Genomic DNA, 16,236 nt, shown 5'->3' with positions numbered 1-16,236 from the left:
GGGTGGAAAGAGGGCGCCCGGGGTGGAGTAAGCCAGCAGCTCCCCGGGCCCTCCCCCCCGCACGTGGTACAGTCCAAAGCGGGGCGGGGCGACGGGAGGCTCCGCCCGCTCTCACCCGGCCCCTCTCCCGCCTTCCCCGCCGCGCCGCCGCGGGAGCGAGCGAGCGCGCCCGACGACCCCTCCCCCGGCGCCCGCCCGGCCCGAGCTCCGCCCCTCGCCGACCGCCCCCGGCGCGGCTGCGGGCAGATCTCGCTCGGCTCTGCGGACGCTGCCACCTTCGAGGTCTCTTCCTCCTTCCGCAGGTGTGCGAGGGCCTCTCGGGGCGGAGGCGCTGCCCTGGGTGGCCGGCAGGGCCCGCGCGGCTGCTGAGCGCTCGGCGCGGGGAAGCCGGATCCCCCGCCCGCGCGGCGCCGCGACAGGTGCAGGGTCTGGCTTAGGGACCCACCTGCGGCGGCGGCGGCGATGCCCACCATGCGGAGGACCGTGTCGGAGATCCGGTCCCGCGCCGAGGGTAAGTGGCCGCCGCAGCGCCGGGCTGGGTGCGGAGCGCGCGCGGAGGCGACTCGGAGCCAGCGGGAGTGGGGCGCTGTGAGTGCGTGTCTGTGTCTGTCGGGAAGGAGATGCCCGTCCCACCCCTTCCCCCAGGAATGTCTGGCTGCTGTGCCTGGCCCCTGGCGAACCCTTCTCCCTGCTCTGTCTTCGGCGCCCTCGCGGACCCCTCGCGGCTGCAGAGCCCCGAGATTGGTGTCCTGGGTGGGATGCCCACGGCTCTTTTCACGCCGCAGCGTGACTGTTCGGTCTCTGCGCTCTCGCCCTGCCCGCCTCCCTCCCCACTAGCGCACAGACCTCTAGGTCTCCACTCGGCTTCTCCATTCTAGGGCTGCAGATCCCCAACCCGCCGCCCACCTCTGTGCATCCCCCACATCGCGACACCCCGAGAGCTGAAATTGCCTTTCCCAGGACGCAGGATCGGTAGATCCGCAGCCCCTCGCCCCTCGGAGCGGGAGGAGCCTTGATTGGGGCTGGGCGCTCAGCGGGCGCTGTGCATTACAGTCTCTGCAGTTCTGCCTCTTGCAGCGGTGTCTCACCCAGCTCCATTCCGCGGTTTTGTTTTTGTGTCTCCGATTACCTGATACCTGCACTTTGGCCAGCTGAGTTGACTTTTTAGCAAGGTGGAAGCTATTTTCTTTGCTCCACCCAGGGCCAGCTGTTGAATGTCAGCAATGAGCAACAGATGCCCGAGGGTAAAGGCACATACACTTTTGGAGGGCTGAGACTCTTCATCCGCTGAGGAGCCCTATAGCATCCTGCCCAGCATATGGCCGTCAATTGGTAAATACTTTTTTATTTTGTTCATGGTGAAGCCAAGACTGTACAGATCGTGAGCTTTGGTTTCTTTTGGTTTTCTCTCCCATAAACCCATACTTGAATCCTGCCAAGGGTGGCCCACGTTCTCATAACTTGTTTATGAGAACTTGGCTGTGGTCACTGGTGTCCATCGTTCACCCCCACCCCTTCCACCCTTTAATGTCGGGCAACTGCTAAAATGATTTTAGGAGAAAAGCTATAGAAGTTAGGAGAATTGGATTGCAGGGGTTTGAGGGCCATTTTATTATTCTTCCTCCTCTGAGTCTTGATTTTAAAAATGGGGCCTCTGGGCTCTAATGGGCTTCCAAGGTGGCTCTGACAGTAAAGAATCTGCCTGCAATGCAGGAGACCTGGGTTTAGTCCCTAGGTCAGGAAGATCCCATGGAGAAGGGAATGGCTACCCTCTGCAGTATTCTTGCCCAGAGAACTTCATGGACAGAGGAGCCTGGGGGACCACAGTACATGGGGTCGCAAAGAGTGGGGCTCTCATAGCTCTGATTTTCTGATTACAGCACTTTGGAAATTCTCAGTGGCACGTCTCTGGGGAGAAGGCCACACAAGAGTCAGAAAACCTGTGTCCTGCTTAGGAATTTCATACATACTTATTGTCATTTGTAATATAATAAAAATATACAGGGCACCTTTTAGATGTACACTGTCTTTAAATGTACACAGTGGAAAAAAATGTGCATTTTTTTCCTATACTTCTGAGTGAAATGAATTTTCTTTTTCCTTCCAGTTTTATTGAGCTATAATTGACATGGCATTATGACATATAACATAATGATTTGACTTCCATACATCATGTAAAATTACCACATTAAGTTTGGTCAACATTCATCAAATCATATAGATACAAAATTAAAGAAACAGAAAAAAATTTTTCCTTATAATGAGATTTGTTGAGACTTACTCTTCTAACATTTCATATATGAACATAATTATATTTATCATGTTGTACATTACATCCCTACTATTTATTTGTCTTATAACTGGACGTTTGTATTTTTTGATTGCCTTCACCCTCTCCCTCACACCGCACCTCTGGTAACCACCAATCTGATCTTCTTTCTGAGTTTGTTTGAAGTATAATTAACCTATAAGAGTATGTTAGCTTCTGTTACAGAACATAATGATTCGATATTTCTAAACATTTCAAAATGATCCGCATAATGTTTAGTTACCCTCTGTCCACATACAAAGTTATTGCATAATTATTGACTATATTTGCCTCACTGTACATTTCATATACAAGACTCACCTATTTTGCAACTGAAAGTTTGTCCCTTTTAATCCTCCTTGCCTATTTCTCTACCCTCCCCACACCAATTCCCACTGGCAACCACCTGTTCGTTCTGTGTATATATGACACTGTTTCTCTTTTGTTATGTTTGTTCACTTGTTTTATAGATTCCACATATAGGTGAAATCATGCAGCACTTGTCTTTCCCTGACTTATTTCACTTAGCATAATACCCTCTAGATCCACTGCTGTTGTCGTAAATGGCAAGATTTCATTCTTTTTTTTAGTGACTGAGTAATATTCATATATATACATGCACACACATACACATGCACACACCCTGCATCATCTTTATTCATTCATCTATTGATTGTACTGAGGTTGCTTCCATATCTTAGCTATTATAAAAATTGCTCAAATGAACACAGTGATACATTTATCTTTTCTAATTAGTGTTTTTGTTTTCTTTGGATAAATACCTAGGAGTGAAATTGCTGGATCATATGGTAGCTCTATTTTTAGTTTTTTGAAGAACCTCTGTACTACATTCAGTAGTGGCTGCATAAGTTTACATTTCCGCCCGACAATCACCCTCACCAACAGTAGTTATTTGCTGTCTTTTTTTATCATAATGAATGAATTTTCCTAATCATCATCTGAGTGAGCCATGAAGGTATGAAAATACAGTGATAATAGTTGGGATTGTGCTTTCAAATAATAGCAGTTGCTGGATGCCATATCGTGTGAAGTGGGAAGAGAGAAAGGACCAGAAAACTGTGTGAAACGTCTACCATGTGAGAGGATTTGATCTGAGAGGCAACAGTATTGTTTTTGATTGACATGTATATTTTTCAAGGCATTTTTACAGAGATTACCCTGTAGGACCTTACAGCGCTCTAAGGTTGTGAAGGTTGGTGAAGATGCTCCCACCTGACTGATAGCTGATGAAACCGTGTCCCAAGTGATGGAGGTGCTTGGCACCCTGTCAGAGGTGCAGTGGCCGTCGGTGAATGACCCTTCCCCATATTGGTTGGTTCAGTTTATTATGTGCTCAGCATTTCGCTTGGGACCGAGGTGAGGGCATCAGTGATGATGAGGTGGGCTGGCGATGCGGCCTGTTGCCTGCTCCACCCGCACTCTTCTCTCCTAAAGAATAGTCCCTTCCGACAGCTCCTGCTGCCTGATGGCGTTGTTCTGAACTGCAGCCTCCTTGGCTTCAGCGGGTTGGACTGGGGTGGGCTTCTGACAAACAGCGGACAATCCACAGGTGGCTCAGCACTCGTAACCTTGGGCTTTGGCTCAAAAAAGCCAAGGCTTTGTGGTGATCATCTCTCCCATGGGAAGAGTTGGGCTTGGAGACTTAGAGTGAAGGCTGAAGCAGAAGGGGGCAGAGGAGAATCGGCTGGTGGAGGAGTGAATGGCTGGCTGTCTTGGGTTGTGCAGATGCTGCTGGTATGAGGAAGCAGAAAGTGTGCATGTGAACACAGGATAGGAGAGAATGGCCTGGAAGGAAGGAATGACGCAGAGACCCAGATGCTGAGAGAGGGTGGCCCATCCCTAGCACACCTCCCCCGACTCTAGAGCACCTCCTCCCCCACCCCCCCACCCCCCATCTCTTTTTGTCCCAGTTCAACAAGTAGCCTTAGAACAGGCTCTTATTTTTACTTTAAGCCATTTGAATGGGTTTCTATTCCCTGCATCCAGATTGGCCAGATGCATGGCTGCTCTGTGTGCAGGTTATTTACAACCAAATCGAGGAGAAAGAACGGCCACGAAATAAGAAGTAGTCTAGGAGAGGATGTTATTAATTGAACAGTGTGCTTGCTATGGGGGATGTTATTAATTGAACAGTGCTTGCTATGGATAGCAAAGAGCCATGAAAGATCAGACATAAGAAAGAACATGAAGCCTGCGAGGAAACGTTCCTTGAGGAATAATTTGAAATGAGTCCTCATGCAATGCTTCTCAAACTTTAAGGCGCGCACCCATCACCTGGGGATATTGTTAGATGCAGCTTCGAGATGAGTAGGGCTGGAAATGCATTTCTGACGAGCTCGCGGGTGATGCTGGGTGATGATCTGCAGGTCACAGTGTGAGGACCAGGGTTGTAAGACAATGCCGTCTCTTTCAGTAGTCAGGCACTGAGGTTAGAGCGACCAACTGCAGAAGTGCTGAACATGACTGTGGCTTACTTGAGAGTTCTTAAACTGGCCGGGGATGGAGGGACATTGAGAAGGAATGGCGCATAAATTTGGATAAATAAATGCTTCTAGATTATAGAGTATTTTAAATACCAGGATGAGTCGTTTGGAGTTTGAATCAAATATTTTAAAAGGATCTTAGAGTTCTTCTAATCCCGTTCTCATTCAAGCATGAGGTCAAAGTAAAATACCTCCAAAACGGCCAGTTAGGTGCCAAATCACTGTAGGGAAGTGACATCCCCAAAGTATGTTGGATGGTTTGTAGGAAATGTAAATAGACTAGTGTGTGTGTGTATGTGTGTGTGTGTGTGTGTGTGTGTGTGTGTGTGTGTGTGTGTGTTTTAAGGTCTAAAAATGACAAAGACCAGGATTAGTATTGGAGTGGAGCAGTGAGACTGGAAAGGGAGGAATTAGAACTATTTCTCAACAAATCATTATCTTGTTTAACAGATAATCTATTGAACTCCCATAAGTACCATTCTTGAAATTTCAAGAAATTTCAAGTACCATATCTGAAATAAATCAGTGAGCAAACAGAACAGAAAAAGCCCTGCCCTGGGGGGGGGCTAACATTTTAGTGAGGCAAGGGACAGAGCAAACACAGAAAGTTAGTGAGTTGTAGACTTTGTTATGTGATCAGTGCTATAGGACAAATAAAGAGAAGGCAAGATGCATAAGGTTGGTGGATGAATTGCAACTTTAAATGGGTTGGTTAAGCTAGCCTCATGGAAAAGTCGATGTGAAGGAGGTGGATTAAGCCTGCTGGGAATCAGGGGAAGAAGGTTCCAGGCAGAGGCCCCAAGGCAGAAGAGAGTAAGGAGTGCTGGAGGAACGGGATCATGGGCGTGTGGGGGGAGAGGGGGAGCATAGTAGGAAATGAGGTGACTAAGGTCATGTCATAGGACATTGTGATATAGTGAATATACCACGAAAAAACACATTAAAATAAAAGGAGATTATCAAGCAGTAACTTCAGACTTTAATGTTTACAAGATCCCAGGTATCTCATTAAGACTACTGTTTCTTGAGCTACCCCATGAAGATCTGTTCAGTAGATCTGCCATGGGACTGCATTCTTCATGACCTGCTGGGATATTCAGGTGTAGGTGAAGCACCTTTTAAGGATCTCTGCTTTACAGTCTTGAACCTGATTGATTGGGAAAAGATATTAAAAGATAAGGAAATTAAGGAGGCATTTCAGTATAGTGAGAGAAGACATAAATTCAAATTCTGAAGTAATTGAGGGACATCCAAATGTTTTGAGATACTTTGAAACTGAGAGGTTAGATGTGGGGAAAAGCAAATCGGAATCTCTGGTTCAGAGATAATAGTTGAAACCCTGGTAGATAAGTTTGCCAGAAAGCAAGGCTAAATGATGCAGAAGACTAAGAATCATATGTCCCTTCACTTTTACTCCAACTAAATCAAATAAGCCTCTAAATACAGCACTAAAAATCCTAGAAACAGGGACTGAAATAACAGTGGTCTACACAAAACAGAATTTTTCTGGGTGCTGTAAAACTAGCATGAAGACAGTCCAGGTCACCTGTGCCCACCAAATAAAGTCATAAGGGACGTGGGCTCCTTACACCTTTCTGCCTCATCATCTAAGTGTATAACTTCCTTTAAGTCACAATGTGGGTGCTGGAGTAACAGCCATTGTGTAGGAGTTCCAGGTCAGAAGAAAAATGAAGACGCGTGTGAGACCAAAGGGTTTTCTTGCAAGTACCACACAAAGGCTAATGGTTATTTTGCATTGGCTCGCTTCTGCAAGGAAAGCTGGAGTTTTCTAGCTGGCCCGTAGTGTTTTATTATTAAAAGAAAAAAGGAAGAATTGTTATTGGATAGGCAGCTGACAGGCATTGTCACTGTCAGATTGTCAAAGGCTTTTGCTTGATTAAAAGAGGTGTTCTAGAGCTCATGATTTACAAAATAATGACCATTATTCAAAACTAAGGAAATGCACACCAAAAAAAAAAAAAAAAAAAAACCACACACCACGTACCTATCCAGTAGGATCGCAGAGTCAGACTTGACTTTGCGACTGAACAAGAAAGCAATCCAGTGGTTTGCGTTTTACACTGTTGAATATTATGATGCTAAAATGTAAGGCTTTCATTTGACTATGTAAAATGTGTACTAAGTGATACATTTAGAAGTTGTCCTCGAAATTGTTTTCCTAAACTGGCCTGTGTAAATGGCACCTTTAAAATGTTTGTAGTTATAAAAAATACTGCATTTTATTTGCTTAAATTGTAACGAAAGGAGCATGGAGGTAATTTGTATAAAAATTGCTAAGAAGAAAATTTTAGGAGGCTCTTTCATTTGTCCAGGTAAAAGAAGACTAAGATCCTTTCTTCCTTTAACAAACATGTATTATGCACCTGCTGTGTGCAGCCAATTGGATGGTGGGTTAGAAAGGTACAGCGAGTGAAGGATTCCCCAAAGTAATCATGAAAATGAGTTATAGATTTATAACTGACATGACATTCTTTCACAGAGCAGGTATGTGAGTACAGTGATGCTTCATGTGGTCAATATTTAGGAATTCCCGAAACATGTTATTTTGCCTAGTGTAATCCTGGAAAAGTATTAAGTGTGGCAAAACTATATTATTTTAGCCTTTTTCATCTATAGCACATTATTCTTTTATTTCACTTATATAATTTCAAAAACAATGAGAACTGAATCAGTTCATCCCTACCTTACAGGCTTGAGGAAGGTTTGCATAAAGACTGTGCTTTTGAAGTTAGTGAAATATTTGCTGCTATATTGAATTTCTAATCACGTGATTTCATTACAGTGTAAATGTTGTAAAGGCAACGGATTCATTCCTTACTACACCCTGGAACCCACATCTTTCAATGTTCTTATCCTCTGGGTAGTAAGCTCCCTAAAGGCAGGGATCTTTTGTCTGCTTTGTTTACTGATATACTGAGGATATTGCCTAGGGCATAGTAGGATTGACTTAAATGGATCTTGTGACGTAAATAAAGATGAGATGACCTGCAGATGCCTGATAATCAGACCCTGGTGCCCTCCTGCTTGGAACCTGACCACTGAAAAGGGAGCGGTTTTTTGTGTCATCTGTTCACTGCTGTATTCCTGCACTGACAGCTCTTGTCAGATGAACAGCTAACTCTGAACTTTATTTTTAATGACAGAGCTTAGTTTTGGTCTCTTGATTGTAGAAGTAACAGCTGCTTGTTGGGAAAAAACTCATTCTGCAGAGATGTCAAGAGGACAGTAAAAATCACCCCAAACTAAGCCATCTAAATATAACCACTTAATATATACATTATCATTTAATAGATATCCATTCCAACAATTTTCCAGAAGAGAAATATATTTATTTCTTAAGAAAACTCAGATCAGAGCCTACATTATTCTTAATCTTTTTTTTCCCACTTAGTATTTCATAGACATCCTTGTCTATAAATATAATTTATGGAAACTCCATAAAGGCTTCCCCAGTGGCTCAGATAGTGAAGAATCTGTGTGCAGTGCAGGAGACCCGGGTTCAATTCCTGAGTCGGGACGATCTCATGGAGAAGGGGGTATGGCTGCCCACTCCAGTATTCTTGGCTGGAGAATTCCTTGGACAGAGGAGCCTGGCAGGCTACAGTCCCTGGGGTCACAAAGAGCCAGACAGGACTGAGCAACTAACACTTTCTTCCAGAAAGGATGGGATTTTAAATTTTAATTTTTCTAGTTTTATTGAGATAGGATTATACATAATTTGTGTGCAACATATTTGTATATACTATATTGCAAAATGATTACCACAAAAATTTTAGTTCATATTCATCACCTCACATAGTTACAGATGTCTTCTGTAGTGATAAGAACTTTTAAAATCTACTCTCTTAGTAACTTCAAATATATAGAACACTTGTTAGCTATAGGTACCATGCTGTGATGACATCTTCAGAATTTAGCTTCTAATTTGAATTCTGTACTTAAGAAAGTTATTTTGTGTATTTTTAGTTGGAGAATTGTTTTCCAACGTCGTGTTGGTTTCTGCATACCACAGCGTGGACGTGAGCGTGTAAACTGCTCCGTCATCATCTGACTGTCTGCGACCCCCTGGACTGTAATGCGGCCCCCAGGCGCCTCTGTCCATGGATGCTCCAGGCAAGAATGCTGGAGCGGGTTGCCATTCCCTTCTCCAGGGGATCTTCCCGACCAAGGGATCAGACCCAGGTCTCCCACACTGCTGGCAGATTTTTTACTCTCTCAGCCACCAGGAAGCCCCTCAAACAGCAACATGACTCATGACTCATGAATGAAAGAATACTTCGTTCTGTATAACAGGCTCTATGTTCATCCACCTCAGTTCTGCTGACTCAAACGTGTTCCTTTTTATGGCTGAGTAATGTCCCATTATATAAGTGCCACAAGTTCTTCATCCATTCATCTGTGCATGGACATCTGGGTTGCTGAAAGTTTGTAGTTACGACCACCTTCACCCATGGAAAGAAATTTTTTTATCTACTGTCACTATTTAAATCCTCAGTGCCTAGAGCACTGCCTGGCACTTAGTAGGGCCTCAGTAATTATTTGTTGAATGCATAGATCATGTATTTTATAGCAGCTTAGCATTATAGATGTTACTGTATAATAATTAACTAAGGAATCCTCTGTGGGTAGGCATGTAGGTCATTTCCAGTGTGTATTTTAAAAAAAAAACACTTTTGAATAAGCATCTTTATATATCTTTGTACACTTTTCTGATTATCTCTTTGAAAATTCTTTGAGAAAAGGGATTTCTGGGGCAAAAGTATGTATCTTTTAAATTTTTTTATAATGGTAAAAAAAATGCTAAAAGATTATTCACGTTAATGCCCTCACTGAAAAGAAACCAGAGGTCCTACCCCGATACTCCTTTCCCACCACTAGATAGTCTTCTTTATCCTTTTGAATATACAGTGCAGAAAAAAAACTTTAAGTTTACATTGCTGTACTTATAAGATGGAATGCATCCTGATTGGTTTTAGTAGTTATTTTTATTTTTGTCTGAATTGTTTACGCATTGTAAGCTCCCTTGTGAAGACTGTCTTGTATTGAATTTTAAGAGCTTATCACATGCCCCTGACAGTAACTATTTTCTCTGTTAATAGTTCATCTTTTACCTTTTTTGATGTTTCCTCCTGTACCTGCTTAGTTTTTGTAAAGTATAATCTTTCAGTTTCTTCCTTAAAATTTCTGGCTTAATGTCATGTTTCTTATGTCAAGATAATGATAATTTTTCACTTATGTTCTTCTTCTAGTATTAGCACTTTTAGATTTCACCTTTAAACAGTTATACATGTAATTCCTATGGGATTTATTTTGTTGTGAGAGGTGAGCTAGGGGTCTGATTTTATTTTTTTCTCAATTTATTCTCTATCTGGCATGATGACCATATGCTGTATCATCTGTTCTCCCCTCACTGAGCTGAGGTGTTTCTGTTACATGCTAAATTTACATACATAGCTGAGTTATGGTTGGAGTCAGCCTCTCCTCTTCTCCTCTCTCTCTTTTCTATATTTTGGTCTGTTTTGGCCCCGTGTATCAAATTCCTTTGTTACAATTAAACATTGTTATTTCCTCTAATTTTTCTTTCTGGTTACTTTCATGCTTATTTTTCCACTTGAACTAATGAGTGTATCATTGAATAAAGTTAATGTGTTGGAATATTTATTGATATTGCATTAATTTTATAAATTTGTTTTGAGAGAACTGATATCTTTTATATGCTGAGTCGTTTAAACTTAGTTTTACTCTCCATTTATTAGTTTTCCTTTTATGTGCTGGAGAGAGTTTTCTTAAATAAATCCTATCCCTTTTAATGATTTGTTCTTTAGATAGCTTATGTTTTATAAAGATATTGTGAATGGAATCCTTTCTAAAATTATGGTTTTGCTCATGACTGTCAGAATATATAAGGTGGAAGCTGTTGATTTTGAAAGTAACCATCAGTCTGAATTCTTTCATTTTAAATAGTTTTTCAGTTAATTTTCATCTCCATAGGTTTTAAAATTATACATCATAAGGTATTTTTAAACAAGATTTTCAATTATAATTAGATTTGATCAGGTATATTTTGATTACATTATTTTTTCAGTAAGATTGGTTCATTTTTATGTGCTGAAGTTTTATGTACTTGGGTTCCAACTTACTGCTTCTAAGGTTTCACATAGGCCTACACAATAGCCAAGGTAACTGCTCTTTTTTATCCTTTTTGTTAGGCTTAGAGGTCAGAATTTAGACCAGCTAAGATTTAACTAATGGTTTTGCAAGATCTACTCCCATCAAATGGACATTCATGTCTTAGATCAGCACTGAGAGAAATAAAGTGATCCACGAGCACTAGACACATATGCTCTTGTAAATCCTCTAGTAGCTACACTGTAAAAAAATAAATAAGTGAAATTAATTTTAATAATATATTTTCTTTAATAGATCCAAAATATCATCTCATTATGATACAAAAATCAATAATGAAATAGTTTGCATTCTTCTCTGTACTAGTTTGTAACTGGTATGCATTTTATATTTACAGCACGTCTCAGTTTAAACCAGTCCCCTTTCACATCTGTTTCCACACGTGGCCCGTGGTTGCTGTGCTGGTCAGCACAGCTCCAAATTATTTCTCTAACTTGGACTTAAGGATTTACTAGAGTTTTTCAGAGTATAAAATTTTATAACAGAAATGATGGCTCCAAGTAAGCTTATTAAAAGTACATGTGTAGATATACTTCTGTCTTAAGTAGAGATTAAGCCTTGCTTGCTTCCAACAGAAGGCCTTCTCAAACGTCCTCATAAAACCTCGCAAAATGTATTAGCGCTTAAATAACACTGCTTGTGACATAGCCCTCATGGCAATTCAGAGGTTTCATGTAAATTCTTCGTGGCATCTTTTGAAGCCTGTTGTTTTGGACCCATTAAATGTAATTCTTTTTTAAAAAGATTTGATAAGACCACTGTACAGGACCTTCCTATTAGTTTTCTTTTAAATGTTAGCAGGAAATGTGTGTACATAGGATAGTAACTTTGGGTAGTTTGCCTTTATGTACATTGTTGCAATCCATTTTGTTAATCTAAGGGGCTAAAGAATTTGGCTTACTGGGTTCTTTATACATTGAATATACTGGGCAAAGGAAACTGGCTGTTTTGAATTGAGCCTCTTCATTGTCTTGCTTAAGCCCATCTTTGAAGATGACTTGATGTCTTGATACATTCAGGGTTGTGCTTCAGGAGCCTGGGTTAGTCACGTGGCAGCTTAGGAGGAGGCTGTTGCTAAGAAGGTCAAAGGCAGTGGAGGCTCTGAACCCGGAAACCACTTGAGTGGGCCAGACCTACTTAGAATGCAAGATTAATCTTCATGAATGAAGCACGCAAACTGGTTTGCAGGGCTGAGTCAGAGAGGCGGTTTGCTCTGGCACCAGTTTAGAGTAATTGAGCTTCTCTAATTGGCGTCGCTCTCTGTGGCTAACTCTGGTCTTAAAGCCAGCTTGATGTGGAGGAAATCTCCTTCTAGCATCTGCAGCCCATCTTTCCCCCTTGGCCCTCCCTCCCCCGTGTAGATTTAGCCCTACCGCAGTCCAGAAAACCTTCGCGGCAGGAGACATTCGAGGAGCTCCCTTTCACCGCTCTGAGGATGTGGCTTGAACCACCCTGCCACCGCTTCCTTGACCCTGACTGCTTGTCGCAGCACCTAGAGCTCCAGCTCTGGGCCCGCCTGTCTGAGCGAGGAGACCCTGGCCTCTCGGCCTCCGCCCCGGGGGGGAGTTCGGGTGCCGGGCCAGCTGCCGGGGGCTCTCAGCATCATCTGCTTTCACTCCCCCCTCGGCACTCTTGGCCAGCTCTTCTGGGCACACGTGAGGCCCGTGTTGGAGCGCTCTGGTTCTGAGTGCGCCTGCTGTCCGTGACCGTCTTCTGGGCACCATCCCGTCCTCCTAATGACTAGCTGACCCTTCCCAGCCCCCTTCTGTCTGTCTCACTCTACTTCCATTTCTAAACTCAGCCCGTGTCCTCTCCCTGACCAAAGAAATGAAACCAATCTCTCCCTATAGGTTTTACCCAAGCTTGATGTGCCGTTGTATATCTTTTAAGTTGGATTCAGTCTGCCTGATGCCAGAATGCACGTGATGAGTATTCTCAGGCAGACTCACTCAACTTTCATAACTTTTTCCCCGCGGTTGTGAGTAAGGGTTAGAGAGGTGACTTGAGGAAGAGTGACTCTGCCATCTTTAGTGTAGAGTGTGCCCAGGCTGGTCAGGGCAGTGCGAGGCTTGTGTAAGAGGCTCCCAGTCAAGTGTACGTTGGTGGTGCTCAATCCCGGCTGCACAGTGAGTCAGATGGGGATCGTCTAAGCAGTACTGATGCCTGGACCCACCCGACCAATGGAATCAGTCTGGGCCATCGGGCGTATGGACTAAGCATTGATATTGTATCTTCCAGATAATTCTGATGTCCAACAGTGTTGAAAAATACTGATGCAGATCTTTGAATTTCCTTGCTTGTGGAGAGAAGAATAGATTATATAAAGTCATATAGATTGCCAACCAAGAAACCAAGAGCATGTGGATATTTTTATGGGTAAATTTGTCTACTGCCCAGTTACTTAATGGATCTAATTGCACTTCTCTAAATTTCCCCTGTCAGAAATGATAAAGCATGTATGATGATACTCAGTTATTTGGTTTAGAAGAATTTCTTTAAAATTCTGAATTAAACAGTCAATTCAGTACAACCAAATGAAGAGTAAACACATCCCGTTTATTTTTAGCTGGTTCTATATCTACTTTGGGAACTTGATGAATATGAGCCTCTCTGCAATGTCATTTCTGGTTTTTGCTAACCTACTTACTTTTAGTATGTTGTACTCCATGTCTTTATTCACCCTATATTTGTAGCCTGTATGTGTGTAGTTATTTGCACCTGGAAGAAATACCTTAACAACTCAGTAAAAGTTTCCAAAACTTCTGTGGCTACTTTCTATACAAGGGGTTTATTTTCTTTAGTCTACAGTTACTAATTTATCTCACCCCGATGTTAATAGATCTTTCGCAGGTTAATGTACAGAAAACAGAAACTTACCACAAACCTCAATTTACCTGCCTTCCCTGGTTACTAAGATGAAGCTCATTTTGAAACTCTTAATGTAGCCAGTATGATTTCTCTGTGGCCTCCTGATGGGTGCTGGGGTCTGGCTTCAGGGTGTGATGATGATGATTTCAAACTTCTAGGAGTAGAAAACAAACTCCCTAGTCCCTTCTTTTGTTATTTAGTCACTAATTTGTGTCTGACTTCTGCAACCCCATGGACTGTAGCCTGCCAGGCTCCTCTGTCCATGAGATTTCCCAGGCAAGAATACTGGAGTGGGTTGACATTTCCTTCTGCAGGGGATCTTCCCAACCAGGGATTGAACCTGGATCTCCTGCATTGGGAGGTGGATTCTTTACCCCAAGCCACCAGTTAAGCCCCTGTTGTGCCTTAGGTCAAGTGTATTGTGTCCAACCTTTGTGGGGTTTTTTGTGTTTTTGTTTTTTTTTAATTCTCTTCTATCCTTATCGTTTCTGCATTTAGACTTTTCTTTTTTAGGTGATAATGTTACTTGTACTCCACAGATGGAAATCTTTTTTTAGAAAGAAGCAAGAATTCGATTGGAGGAGGGGGATGGAGTTCTGAATCACTGGTTCAGTTTAACCCCAGATGGCAACTCATTTGTGTATTTTGGTTTAAAGTTCAGTGAAAGAATCATTACATGGGTTGGCCTTTTGTGAATGTAATTAGCAAAGAAGGAAGAAGGCCTTCTTAATTTCCCCAGGTACTCTGCTGAATTCCTCTTGATCTTATTAAGTGCTTTTCGGGTGAGTGAACTACTCTGCTATGTTTCAATTTTAACTAAGTCTGAATACCAAGGTCTTCAGTTTGAATTGATAGTTTGATAGTTTTCTTTATAAGATGTCAGGCATTTTTCCATATGTTCAGCTGGAATTGTCTCTTTGAAATAATCCTGTTGACTCACACTAATAGAATCACCATCTTGACTGTTTATACTTCATGTGTCTTTAGCCGGTTTGGTACCCTGCTATTTGACATAGCAGCCACTTAAAGAGCAGAGTGCATCTGTTGTGTGGCACAGAGAAATCTGGAGAAAACTCACTTTGTGCTGTCCCACTTCCCCAAGTATCTTAAGGCACTGCTCTGTAAATAATTGACTGGACAGAAAAGGAAATAAGGCACTCAGGGCTCCCAAGAGGCCTGGAGTGATATCTGACTTTGGCATCTTCTGAGCTCCGTGGCCTTGGACAAGTCAGATAGCCCCTCTAAAGACTCCTGTTTCACTTTCCCCAAATACAATAAAACCTACCCATGAATCATCTGTCTCCTGGCTAGAGAGTAGACCAAGGCCGACTGCACATTGGAATCTTCTGAAGAGCTTCGAAATAGCTGATCTTTGGATTTTGCCCCAGGAGATTCTGATTTCATCTTGGGGGTAGAGGTTGATCAAAGAAAGGTGATTGTGGCTTGGACTACTAGGTATCTGTGATCAGATTTATAGTATAGTTTGAAGGGAGATCTAACAGATTTATTGGTGGGTAGGATGTAGAGTGTTAAGGATGTTGCAGGTTTGGGGCCCTAAACCCAAAATGATGGCACCATTTATTAAGATAGAAAACTCTGGGATAAAGGACTAAAAACCTCCTTGCATCTTAGAAAAGACTGGGAAGATCCACCTGTGCCAAAATAGGTATGTTTCGACACATTTTTTTTTTTTCTTTTTGGAAAGAGGATTGCTTTTATCCTAAATTTGATCTCCTTCCTCTACCTTCCTTTTAGTTTTCTTTAGAAATTCAGTAAGCATAACTATTAGTATCTTGTGCCGTGTGCCATGCTTAGTGACTCAGTCGTGTCTGACTCTTTGTGACCCCATGGACATTTAGCCCTCCAGGCTCCTCTGTCCATGGGATTCTCCAGGCAAGAATACTGGAATGGGTTGCCATGCCCTCCTCCAGGGCATCTTCCAAACCTAGGGATTGAGCCCAATTCTCCCACTTTGCAGGCACATTCTTTACCAGCTGAGCCACCAGGGAAGCCCATAAATACTGGAGTGGGTGGCCTATCCCTTCTCCAAGGGATCTTCCCGACCCAGCTGAGCTGTCGGGGCCTATTCCTTGTTTCTATGCATTTTAGACATCTGGGAGCAGTATGGATTCATCTCTTTGGAACTGATCACTCTATTGGTTTTTTTGGACACCTAGGAACTCCATGGATTCATCTCTTTGGAACTGATCATTCTGTTGCAGAGACTTTTCACTCCATAATCAGGGTTGATGAGAATAGTCTTTATGTCATCATTGTGTTCTTTTGGCTCTCGAGGTGTTCCACACTGCAGAAACATCTTTCAGAGTGCAAAATTAAAACACTTGCCAT

General features: G+C 42.7%; 1 protein-coding gene across 1 annotated transcript in view; it reads left to right on the top strand.

Moving 5' to 3' along the window:
- Nucleotides 1–260: 260 nt before the first annotated feature.
- The window catches only part of ATP8A1 (ATPase phospholipid transporting 8A1), a 238,288-nt gene continuing 222,312 nt past the window's right edge, over nucleotides 261–16,236 (top strand). The window contains exon 1 of the mRNA XM_065907244.1: nucleotides 261–511. Within this exon, the coding sequence (XP_065763316.1) occupies nucleotides 463–511 (49 nt within the window). The 5' untranslated portion in view covers nucleotides 261–462. The remainder of the gene's footprint in view (nucleotides 512–16,236) is intronic.

This window comes from Muntiacus reevesi, chromosome 16, assembly GCF_963930625.1.
Source record: "Muntiacus reevesi chromosome 16, mMunRee1.1, whole genome shotgun sequence".
NCBI lineage: Eukaryota > Metazoa > Chordata > Mammalia > Artiodactyla > Cervidae > Muntiacus > Muntiacus reevesi.
Note: the sequence above shows the minus strand (reverse complement) of the source record. Positions and strands in the feature narration are given on the sequence as shown.